We start from the raw sequence: 13,129 nt of genomic DNA on the forward strand, positions 1-13,129 counted from the left end.
ACTTTCCATAAATTAAGATTTGTTATTGATTAACGTTTTAGTTTAATTATTATTATTATTTAATTAGTTTTAATATAAAAAAAATAACTTTATGAACTAAACTTAAGATTTATCAAAAGCATTAAAAAAATTAATTAAATACCACTTTTGTTCATGTATATTTAATTATTATTATTATCTAATCATATTCAACAAAAATCATCTTTCACTTCTTAAAAATACACAAATGGAATTTGTACATTTCCATAGGCAAAAAAGGAAAAAAAAATTCTCAAACTTACCATTAATAATTGTTTTTAAATATCAAAATATCTCTACCTATTAATGATAGACAATAACATTTTATTATATTTATAAATATTTTTATTATTACTGTCATTTAAAACAATTACACTATTATTAATCACAATATGATTTAATTTATTGAAATTAATTTTAACGTAAAATTTATTTGAGTTCCAATTATAAGTACTTTTAAAAATTGATTGTTACATCCTCAAGTTGGAAGGAGACCAAAAAAGATGGAGGCAATGCATTCATTACAAGTAAATTAAATATGACTTAACATTTTATAAAAAAAAATTGGCGATTTTCTAAATAAATAATTACTTATAATAAGCCTAAACAAGAAATAAAATTGTTTAGGGAGAAAAGGGGTCATAATTGTATATGGGAGAAAAGGGGTCATAATTGTATATGGTTGCCCTGCCAATGTCGTTGCCTTTTCGATTGATTAACGTCAGCACTATTTTTGCTGAAGAATATGAAGGACAATAATGCCAATCTCACCCTCACTGTCTTCTGTGGGATAGACGACATGTCGTAAATCCGCGAATTCCTCTGTTGTCTGCCTTTGCCTTTTTCTCTTCTAACGTTTCCTCCGCCAATTCCTGCCTCTGCTCCCTTCTCCTCCTTTTCCTCCTCTCTGAATTTTTTCCAATCACATATTTAGGCTTAAAAAAACACAATTTTAGAATCTATTAGTAGGAAGGTTCAAAATACCAAACAACTCAAATAATCTTTACAACCCAACCCGAACTTTAAATGTTAGGTTAAAGTTGTTTCTATTTTGTAGGGTCGGATTGAATCTCAAATTGAATAAATATTTCTGGTTGACCCAACCTAACCTAATATATATATATATATGAAATTTTGAAGTTTTAATATTTTTCATTTAGAAATATTTGTTTTTGTTTAAAGTTTGTAATAGATACCATGAAAAATTAGTATTTAACATTTGAGTTCTATAAGATTTTAGTTATTAAATGTGTCGTAGATAAATTTAAGTATTTTAAATTAATTGGAAAAAAAATTTGTGGTTAGATTATAGATTATGTTCAAATCTTTTGGATTATCAACCCAACCAACTCAAATTTTCAAAGGATAAAAAAAATATTACAACCCAAACCAAGTGTTCACCTACATATTAGGTACAAATTTTTAAGAAAAACAGAACTCAAATATTAAAACTTGTAGGTTTGACACTTTGAATTTTGTTTTATTTTGACATATAGTTCTTATACCTTCAATAAATATTAAAATTAGTCCTTACATTTATCGTTGATTTTTCCGACGAAAATTAGTTTCAATTAACATTTTGTTTTCCAATGGTTGTGTTTATGTGTTCACATAAAACAAAAACAAAATTTATAGAAAATGCATAATAATAATATATATTTTAACCCAAATTAAAAAAATATATATTAGGGGGTATAATTATGATATAGTGTACTAACCCCCATGGAGAAGCTGTGCACGTGAGCCTGGAATGAGTTTAGGTTGTTCATATCGGAAGAATTTCGCTTGTTGCTGGAAGTCGAACATTCGGAGTACGAGGACGAGGACGACGAAGACGAGAAGTAACTTGTCGGTGAGTTTGGTCCGAAACCGTCCATGTCGTCGTTGAACATTTCTTGGAATAGTTCCTGCAGTTTTTCGAAGCTTTCTTCTCCGTTTTCCTGTCGTTTTTAATATTCCCAATAAAAATGGTCATAATTCAAAATTCCAAATTCACATGGGTAGAGAACCCTAAAAAATGGCAAAAATAAATAAATACAAAAAGAGGGTCCCACGAGGATCTCTGTGGTGAGCTGATTGGTTTTTCTCTTTGTGGGGCCCTCGCCGGAAGATTTCCTAGGATTTCCAACACGCATGTGACGAGATTGATGACACGACACAAACTAAAAGTTAAATCGCTCCACAATCTGGGCCGACTTTTGTTGGACCATCGGCCCATTTCTCTCACGCCTCTCTCTCCTCTCCCTCTCCTCATCATCATTTTTTTTTTGGTGTTAAAAAGAGCATTTCATTTTGTTAAGGAAAAGTTTCGTTTAGAATTTAGGCAAGTTTTTTAAAGTAATTTTAGTTAGTTAATTTATGGTTATATTAGCTTCATTTTATAATACCTTCAATCATTTAAACTATCTTTTAACTTCCTTGGGGGGACAAGGTCCCAAAAGAGAACACATGAACCAAAAAATACTTTTATAAAAAGTACTTACCAGTTAAAAAGGAAAAAAAAGTAGGCTAGTTACCCAATGAAAAATTACTATGAGGTCATTTTTTTAATTATTATCTTACAGAAAATTAGCATAATATAGACGTAGCTTAAAATATTAAAGTGTTGTTGACTTGAAGAAAAAAAAAAGAAATATATTTCTTTTTAATAAAATAGATTGTGGTAATCCCCCGCCCCAGTTAGAATCATACCAATACTAACAACGTCCTCTAGACTATCATAATCGTTTGCAATTTTTTTTTAATATTTTATCGTAAAGTTCAGATCTCCTCGAGAATAAGAGAAAGGACTTACGTTAGGCTTGGTTTGGTCCATCATGGCAACCATTTCGGTCAAGAAGTCTCCCATGCCCTGCAAATGAAGTGAACCAAACACAGAGTCTTAACATTTGGGGGTGACCCCACCATTTCCCTGACCAAAATTCCGTGGGGAACCCCAAAACCAAACAACACTTCATTAGTTTCCACTCCACAATTTTTTATCTTTTTTTCCTTTAATTATTTTCATTTCAAACTTTTTAAACAAATACAAATCAAATTAAAATCCAAATTATTAGGGGGAAAAAAAAGAAAAGGAAAGAAACCGAAGGAGCACCGTAGTTAAGATGTGGAGAAACTTACGTTATCATCATCATCATCATCACTATCATAAACTCCAACGTCGTACAACAGCCGTTTGTTGGCGTCCGATAAAACTACACCCCATGTTAACCACAGTAAAAAACCAAACCAACGCCTCGTAATATGGGGAGAAAAAAAAAAAGAAATACCAAATCTCGGGAAATAAATAATAGTTAGTATTAAGATTATAATATTATTTTATTTTGATCCATCCCAAAAGTTTATACTTTAATTAATTATATTCTCAAAAGTTAAAATACCCATTGCCTTAACTCTTAAATCTTAACTATAATTTCCAACATAAACATAAATGGTAGGGACCATCAAATATAAATTATCCAGCGTAGTTTCATCTCTAAATTGTGAGAAAATTTTAAATAAAATAATAATATTATTAAATTAGTCAACTATAAAAAAATATATATAAAAAAGAATCAAAATAATAATTGATAATACAAATTTATTATAATAAAAAATAAATATTTATTATGAAATTCAAATTGCACCCAATAAGATTTTAAAATGAGTTTTATTTTTACTACTAATATAAAAGAGGACAGCATCACAAATAATAGGTGCAACTTAAGTTACATTATATGCATGCCTTACTCTCATCATAAAAAATATTAAAATATTTCAAAAAAAGAAATATGAAGAATTTGTCAGTGCTACCAGATCTCTACAAAATTTTCAAACTGAAATTACAAACACTATAATAAATAAAAGTGAAAAAATATTTAAAACGACTAATTATTTAAATCGTGGAAATTATTAAATTACTAAATTCCTAAAATAGGGGGAAAAAAAGAGACGGAAAATACCAGAATAGGCTTGCTGAATAGCTTGAAATTTCTTCTTAGCTTCTTCGACGAACTTCGAATCTCCCGAAGCCGAACACCGATCCGGATGCCATCTCTAACACAGAACCAAACGAAAATTCTTCATAAGAGTCATAAATTTAAAGGAAAAAAAAAAAAACAGAGAGATCAAAGAATGATAACCCTAATTAATTAAATTACCAGAGCCAATTTCTTATACGCATTTTTAAGCTCGGCTTCAGTACATTCCTTCTTCAACCCCAAAACGGCATACAGATCGTCGTTTTTCTGTTTCTCACCAGCCATTTGATTTCCTTCAAACCAGAGTACTCGGCCAACGTTTCGTTTCGAGGTGTTTTCTTTTTTCTTGTCGACGAATTTACAGAAATCGGAACTTGCAAAACGAAGAATCGGAACGATCATTCATGTTGATGAATGAGAACGACATGTCGAACGACGGAGGGTTTAAGGGAGAAGAATGGAAGGCGATCAAAGGGGAAACAGGGGGGTCTCTGTTTTTGGTTTAGAGGCTCAAGAACACTCCAGAACCATGACCATTTTATAGTTTTTTTTAAAATTTTTTTGGGGGAAATAATAATTTTATATTAGGGAGGAATGAAAGGAGATGGGAGAATAGAATGTGTCTTATATTGGGGTTTTAGAGGGTGGGGGGGATAAGGTGGAGATGTACGGTTGAGATTGAATCTGAGAGTTGGATATTTTTCTCAATTAAATGTCTCCAGAAACTTCTGTTTTTACTGTGAAAAAGGTCATGTATTTTTTTTTAATTTATTACTATTTAAATAAAATGTTAATTTAAAGCATCAAACCCAGTTGTGAATGTGACGGATAATGTAACAAAGCCCCGTGTGGGTCCCGCTTGCAATTTGCCTCCGGATTTGAACTTTAGGTTAATCAACTTGTCACTTTATCGGAAAATATACGAAACCTGTGTGATAAATTTTTAGACCTGAGTTGATTATTATATCTTTGAATTATAATAATTTGTATTTGAGATCTAAACTATTTTAATTTAAATTATAATAATCGATAAATTATTTTATTTAAGATAGAAAATAATAGACATTATAATAAGGAGGGATAGAGATTATGAGTGAAAATAACACGTTAACAAAGTGGGATATGAAATAGTAATATTATAGTTAATTATATGTTACAATAGTTGAAAACACCAATTATTATTATTGAAGCCTCTACTTCACCTCTTAAATTGGTGGCCCAGAATATTTGGATTTTTTAAAGTTATTTATTTGTTTTTATTTTAGGTAATGAATTATAATAAATATAAAGAAAGATTCAAGCACAATCAAAACATAAATAAAAGAATCAAAATGACAAATAAAATTTCTATATTAAGGGTTGATTTGGACTGATCTAAGAAAAAAGTATTTTTCAAAAAAATTATTTTTATTTAAATACTTTTGACAAAAAATATTAAAAATACACTTCAAAAATTATTTTGAATGATTACCAAACACTTCAATTTTTCATCTACATAATTATCGTATTAAGAAAAAAAAAACAAATAGAATAAAGAAAATAACAATGACAAATAAAACAGCCACCACACATGAAAGTTATTCTCACACAACTGAAGAAAAATGTCTATTTAACGGATGGATTATCATACACCCCAACCACATATTCTTCAACTATGCAGATTAATTAAATCTCTAGGTTCGTTTGGATTGATCTAAGAAAAAAGTATTTTTCAAAAAAGTTATTTTTATTTAAATATTTTTGACAAAAAATATTAAAAATATACCTCAAAAATTATTTGGAGTGGTTACCAAACACTTCAATTTTTTCTAAAATGATTTATTTTTTAATTTAAATACTTGAAAATACATTCTAATACATTCCAAACACACCACATTAAATTCATAGTTAATAACTCGACTCACCATCTCAAAACGTCCATTTAGAAGTTGAAAATGGTTAAATTACATATTTAATGACCAAGCTTTGAGGTTTATGCCTATTTTGCATAAAATTAACAAGTCTCTAAGCTTTCGAATTTTTTAAAATTCATCGATTTACTAGACACGATATTGAAAGCTTATAGTTTAATTTGACATAAAATTCAAATTTATAACTAACGGTTTGGTTAACTTATTTTAAAAATTGAATTTATCAAAAACTTACTATGCATAAATTTGAAAGGGTAAGAATTATTAAACATTTTTTTTAACGTCAAAGACCAACTATATGTAAAATCTAAAATTCAAGATGTAAACTTGTAACTTAACGGGAGAAAGTTACTTTTATTTGTTGAAGTTACATTTTGGTCTCTAAATATTAATGACTAATAATTTTATAATGGATTCGTGTATACCATGTCCCATTAAGTTGTGATGGAGGTTTATCGTGTTTATTGATCAACGAATGCATTTTAAATAAATGTGTTCTTAATTCAAATAGACGAAATTATATATATATATATATATATATATATATATTACAAAATAAAAATTATTTAGAAAATATCTTAACATTTCGTGTGTTTGGTAAAAATTCTCTAATAGGCTTGGGCTTGGTTGGTCCATGGACCTGACCTTTGGGCCTATTTAACTGGATTTGAGTCTAATTTAGTATTCGGGCCAAATTAAACCTATTTTTAGGCTCCATTGGACCTTAGCCCAAATTATAATATCAAAGTGAACCAAAATAATTTTATCCAATCCAACGGTCATTGATGAAAACAAGTAGCATAATCAGAATCTGCTAATTTATGTCTTTAATTTCAACTTGGGACACATGTCAACTTTTAATTTGTCCCAGATTTAATGATTTGTAATGTCATCATTAGTTTAGGAAATGACGTGAAAATTTGTGATTGGTCCAAAATTTCTCATTAAAAAACCACACAAAATAATGATCACAATGGAAAAGCTCCACAAGATAAGAGTTAAAAAAGTGTTGAAAATAAATGCTTTCAATGCAGAATGATTACGCATTGGTCACATACCTGTCGTACGTCAAAACATTTAGTTTATCTCTATCAAGCATCCTTGAAGGAAAAAGAGAAAATTGTGGAAGCAAATTTTTCATACCAAGATAATGACATATTCGGCCGGTCTCATATGAAAAATTTGAATGTGACAGACTTCTTTGAATCTCCCGAAGAGAAAATCAACAAAATTGGTGGAACATCAAGTGTTTCCTTTGACTTTGAAATATCTAGATTTAATGTTTTTTTTTATTCATCTTTATGTTTTTTTCTTCTCTTAGTAGATGCTAACCTTTGTATATTCCAGATGTTGTTGTTCTTATTGTAATTATTTTCTTTTAATGAAGAAACCTGGATCATTTTCATATATTGGGTGACTAAAAAATGAGTAAAAATGTCTGGCAGACAGTGCAGCTACACATACAATACTTACAAGTAGAAAATATTTTTCCAAACTAACAATGCTAGAAGCAAAAGTCAATATAATATCAGGTTTTGCAAACCTAATTGAAAGGTTTGGAAAAGAAAATATTATTTTGCCTAGAGGAACAAATTTTACAATTGACAATGCATTGTTCTTACTTAGTTTTAAAGATATATGTTGTAAGGGTTATCATATTGCGATTGATAGAAAGAATAATATGAAGTATCTTCATATCATATCTTTTGTCTTATATGAAAAACGTATACTGAAAGAGTTATCTACTTTATCTTCTGAATTATATTATACTCATAAACGAGTAATTGAAACATATGCAACAATGAACTTGAAGTTCATGAATTCAGACATATTTACAATTTGGCATGATCAATTGGGTCATCCAAGATCTATAATGATAAGAAAAATTATTGAAAATTCAAATGCACACCCATTGAAGAGCCAAAGGATTCTTCAATTAATGAATTATCATGTGATGCTTGCTCTCAAGGAAAATTGATAATAAGACCATCACAAGCTAAAGTGGGGATTGAATCACCTACATTTTTAGATTGAATTCATGGTGATATATGTAGACCTATTAACCCATTAAGTGGACCATCTAAATATTTTATCATATTAATAGACGCATCCAGCAGATAGTCACATGCGTGTTTATTATAAAGTCGAAATCTTGCATTTGCAAGATTAATTGCTCAAATAATTAAGTTAAGAGCACAATTTCCTGATTATACAATTAAGACCATTTATCTTAATAATGTTGGTGAATTTACATTTTAATTTTTTTATAATTATTATATGTCAATTGGGATAAGTGCTGAACATCCTTTAGCTCATGTTCATACACAAAATGGTTTAGCATAATCATTCATAAAGCGTTTGCAATTAATTGCAAGACCATTGCCTATGAGAACTAAACTTCCTGTATAGAGACATACTTTTGCATGCAACGTCACTTATACGCATAAGGCCAGGAGTTTATCATAAGTACTCTCCATTATAATGAGCTTATGGCTAGGAGCCAAATATTTCTCATTTGAGAATTTTTAGATGTGCAGTATATGTTCCAATTGCTCTACTAAAATGCAGTCCTCAAAGGAGGTTAGGAATATACGTGGGATATGATTCCCCATCAATTATTAAATATCTTGAACCTCTGATGGGTAATGTATTTACTGCACGATTTGCTAATTTTCATTTTAATGAGACAAATTTTCCAACATTAAGGGGAGGAATTAAGAAGTTGAACAAAGAAATTACATGGAATGTATCGTTATTGTCTCATTTAGATCCCCATACAGACTAATGTGAACTTGAAGTTCACAAGATAATTCATTTGCAAAATATAACAAATCAGTTACCAGATACATTTATAGATGCAAGTAAAGTAACTAAATCACATATACCAGTTGCAAATGTTCCATCGAAAATTGATATCCCAACACAGCAAGTTGTCACTAATGAGTCTGGAACATGCCAGAAACATGGTAGACCCTCCAAAGATAAAAATCATCGAAAAAGAAAAATAATAAATAGTCAATAAGACTTGGTTGAGGTTATAAATACTTATAAAGAAGTCATTGACATGACTAGTGAGGAAGGTGAAATACCAAAAGATGATAATGAAATTTCAATAAACTATGTCATGACAAGAAAAAAATGGAAACGAACTAATATAGTTATTAACAAAATTTTTGTATATAATGCTACTCTTATATTATATCTGAAAATGAGGATTCTAAACCAAAATCTGTTGAAGAATGTCGATAGAGAAAAGATTGGCTTCAGTGGAAAGAAGCAATTGAGGCAGAGTTTAACTCACTTTCAAAATGTCAGGTTTTAAGACCAGTAGTTCGAACACCAAAAGGTGTCAAACCTATGGGATACAAATGAGTATTTGTAAGGAAAAAAATGAAAAAAATGTGGTTGCAAGATATAAAGTAAGACTAGTTGCACAAAGTTTTTCACGAAGACATGGTATTGATTATGAGGAGACGTATTCTCCGGTGGTAGATGCAATTACATTAATATATTTAATTGGTTTAACTGTGTATGAAAATATTGACATGCATTTTATGGATATAGTTACAACATATTTATATGGATCTCTTGATAATGATATTTATATGAGAATTCTAGAAGGATTTAAGATACCTGAAACATATAAATCAAATTCTCGGGAATTGTATTAAATAAAGTTACAGAGACTGCTATTTGGATTGAAACAATAAGGACATATGGGTACAATCCCCTGAGTGAATATTTATTGAAAGAATGATATCAAAACAATCTAATATGTCCATGTATTTTTATAAATAAATCACAATCAGGATTTGCTATTATACTTGTATATCTTGATGATTTAAATATAATTGGAACTCCTGATGAGATTTTAAAGGCAATAGAATATCTTAATAAAGAATTTGAAATGAAAGATCTCTAAAATTTTGCCTTGGCTTACAAATTGAGCATTTAACAAACGGGATATTTGTTCATCAGTCAACTTATACAGGAAAATTTTTGAAAAGGTTGTATATGGACAAAGTACATCCATTGAATATTCCAGTGGAAGTTCGTTCACTAGATGTGAAGAAAGATATATTTCGACATCGAGATGATAATGAAGAACTTCTTGGTTCTGAAATACCATATCTTAGTGCAATTGGTTCATTTATGTATCTTGCTAATAATATAAGACCATATATTACATTTTTAGTAAATTTATTAGCAAGATATAGTTCTTCTCCAACAAAAAGACATTGGAATGGAATTATGCATATACTCTGTTATCTTCGAGGAATGATTGATATGAGTTTGCTTTATTCAAATAAATCAAGTTTTGGTCTAGTTGGTTATGCAATTTTCGGATATTTATCTAATCCACACAAAGCTAGATCTTAAACAGGTTATCCATTCATATGTGGAGGAACTGTTGCATTGTGACGATCAGTGAAACAAACCATAACAGCTACTTACTCAAATCATGCTGAATTTCTTGTAATTCACGAGACTAGCCGAGAATATATATGACTAAGATCAATGACTCAACACATTCGTGAAACATGTAATCCGTCTTCTAATAAAAATCTTCCAACAATATTATACGAAGACAACACAACATGCATATCCTAAATCAAAGGATGAGAGGAGATAGAACAAAACATATTTCACCAAAGCTTTTTTACACTCATGATCTTGAAGAAAATGACGATATCACTATATAATAAATTTGTTCGGAAGATAGTCTGGCATACTTATTTACAAATATATTACCTACCACAATCTTTGAAAAATTAGTGCATAACATTGGAATGCGCCGACTCAGAGATCTCAAGTGATGTTTCCATGAGGGAAAGTAAATATATTTTTTAGGAGTATAAATTATATGAAATATGTACTATTGTCCTTTCATTGTGATTTTTCCCCATTGGATTTTTCCCTAGTAAAGTTATAACAAGACATATTTCATATATATAATGGACATCTAAGAGGGAGTAATATAAATATTATGCCTAACCCAATAACGAAAGTTTCATAAGGGAACTGAAGCAGGCTACCATGAGACAAACAAAAGATCTTCTTTCTAAAGAGATTCGATTCGGAACTATTATATGTCCAAGGTCCAATATTGAAATAATTTCAAAGGTTTTCCTTGACTTTGTCCGTGTCAACAAACAATTCGAAATGCCTCGACTTTTTTAGAACATGTCCGAGTCAAATAGTAATGATTTGAAGCACCTCTTTTTACACTATTTCGGAAACCCAAGGACTCAATCGTATGGATATGTAAAATACAGGATTTTCAGAAGAAGATGCCATTCGTTTGATGAGAAATAAAAAGGAATATTGAAAATTCGAGTGGCTGAAGCTGAATCTTTTACTGGTACATGGACAACTGTGTGGATCGATGGGCACGGGGGGATCAGTTGGACCTTTGATTAATTAACAGTTCTTTTTTTTTATTGACCTCCTACTTGCTTTATAAGAGGTCAAATTTTGATTTCTGTTAAATTATTTCAGTATAATTTTCCATCTACCCCGTGTTCCTCGAATGGATCTCTTAGTTGTTGAGAGGATTGCCCAAAAGCAATATATAAGACATACCCAGTAAAACTTACAAGTAAACCAGATATAGAGATGGCAACTAGGGTAGCCTCTTCCGTCCCTCAGGACCAACAAGGGGTAGTACAGGAATATTCACCTGCTGTCCATCAACTATGCCTTTCGACTTGATCTTAGGCCCTGATTCACCCTCCGTGGACGAACCTTGCGGAGGAACCTTTAGGTTTTCGGGGCATTGGATTCTCACCAATGTTTGCATTACTCAAGCCGACATTCTCGCTTCTGCTACTATACCTGCTGCTGTAGCATTATAAACATTATTATTACTCTTACTCCCGTGGGGATAAATCTGACTCCTTCCCCTGTTCCCGCCTACGTATATAGGTGAAGTTTAACTCCTAAAGAAGCACTTCATGAAGCCTGTCGGAATTTGATTGATTGATTTATTCCTTTTTTACATGCGGAAGAAGAAAAAGAAAACTTCCATTTAAAAAACAATAAAATTCTACCATACTCCGTGCAACTATTGTTGTTGTTCCTGCAAAGCCTACCCAAAGGTTCAGGCCGGATTGTAGGAAGTGGGCGATACGTTTTTGTATTTCTATGAGAAGCTCTACGGCACCCACGATTCCTAGTAGTAAGTCGTCGGCATATCGCGCGTAACAAATCCTTATTAAGTAATGGGTTTTTAAGGGGGCTTGCTTACGGTCCAGGCGTCTATGCTCATGTTAGTGGTCATTGACCACGTATCATGTCTCAATTTCCCAAAGTGTTGGCCATGCATTTTAACATTACATATTATTAGTGTTCATATAATCCATCTCCTACTTACCAAATTGCCTACAAATAGTGGCATTTGGTGGGTTTTGGAAGACACACATTAGACAAATTCTAAAAATTGAAAAAAATGGAGAATTTAGAGAAATTTCTTATTTTATATTTTGCTATTTTATTTATTTATATATTATGTTTTTATTTATTTTAATATCTGTTTTTATTTATTATATTTATTTTAATATTATATTTTATTGATATCTATGTCCATGGTACTCCTCAAGTTCACAACATCAATAAACTTATAACAAGCACATTAAAAGTTATTAATTACACTAAAGGTGTTTATTTACAAATTAATTTGATCGATTACAAACATGTTATTTAGAAGAAAAAAATTGACTTTATGCAAAAATAAATCATTTTTAACAAAGCTATTGTTGTGTGGTTAATTGGTGATGGGACTAATTGAAATGGAAGGGAAAAAAAAAGAAAAGAAAGAATCATGTTTTAATTTCTCTATCAAGAAAAAGGAAACAGAGTTATGTGGTGATGATAGAAGAAAAGAAAGACAAAATTAATATCTGAAAAGGAGATAATGGAATAAATATTTTTGGCAATGTTCCTAATAAAAATCCATTCCATATATAAGAGAGGCATTTATTTATGAGAGAATTAAAGGCCCAAAGTGAAGATTTGAAAGAAAAAAGAGGCCCACCAACAAAAGAACTTATGGTCAGAAGAGAACTAAAAGTGGTCCATTTGAAAAGGCCTTAATTTCATAAGCCCACGTGAATTCCAACCATATTCACGTTCGAATGTCCTGGAACTCACGTGCCCTTACTTTCCTACTTTTACGGCATCAACGCCACCACACGTTACACACATTTTTATTTATTTTTTTATTTTTTAATATTCTTCTTGAAT

At 30.4% G+C, this 13,129-nt stretch overlaps 1 protein-coding gene across 2 annotated transcripts; it reads right to left on the reverse strand.

Annotated features, from left to right (window-relative positions):
* Positions 1-522: 522 nt before the first annotated feature.
* Positions 523-4,680, reverse strand: LOC120086203 (Chaperone DnaJ-domain superfamily protein). 2 transcript variants are annotated; one of them, XM_039042740.2, is made up of 6 exons: positions 4,158-4,680; positions 3,960-4,053; positions 3,139-3,212; positions 2,813-2,869; positions 1,737-1,958; positions 523-925 (listed from the first exon to the last, which is right to left on the reverse strand). In XM_039042740.2, exons 1-6 carry the CDS (start codon positions 4,377-4,379, stop codon positions 869-871), a joined length of 726 nt encoding a protein of 241 aa, XP_038898668.1. In that variant the 5' UTR covers positions 4,380-4,680; the 3' UTR covers positions 523-868. The 2 variants fall into 2 exon arrangements, with proteins under 2 accessions (XP_038898668.1, XP_038898667.1); XM_039042739.2 differs by having other exon boundaries at positions 523-953.
* Between the last annotated feature and the right edge of the window lie 8,449 nt (positions 4,681-13,129).

This window comes from Benincasa hispida, chromosome 9 (genome assembly GCF_027475165.1).
Source record: "Benincasa hispida cultivar pf3 chromosome 9, pf3_genome.v1.1, whole genome shotgun sequence".
Classification (NCBI taxonomy): domain Eukaryota; kingdom Viridiplantae; phylum Streptophyta; class Magnoliopsida; order Cucurbitales; family Cucurbitaceae; genus Benincasa; species Benincasa hispida.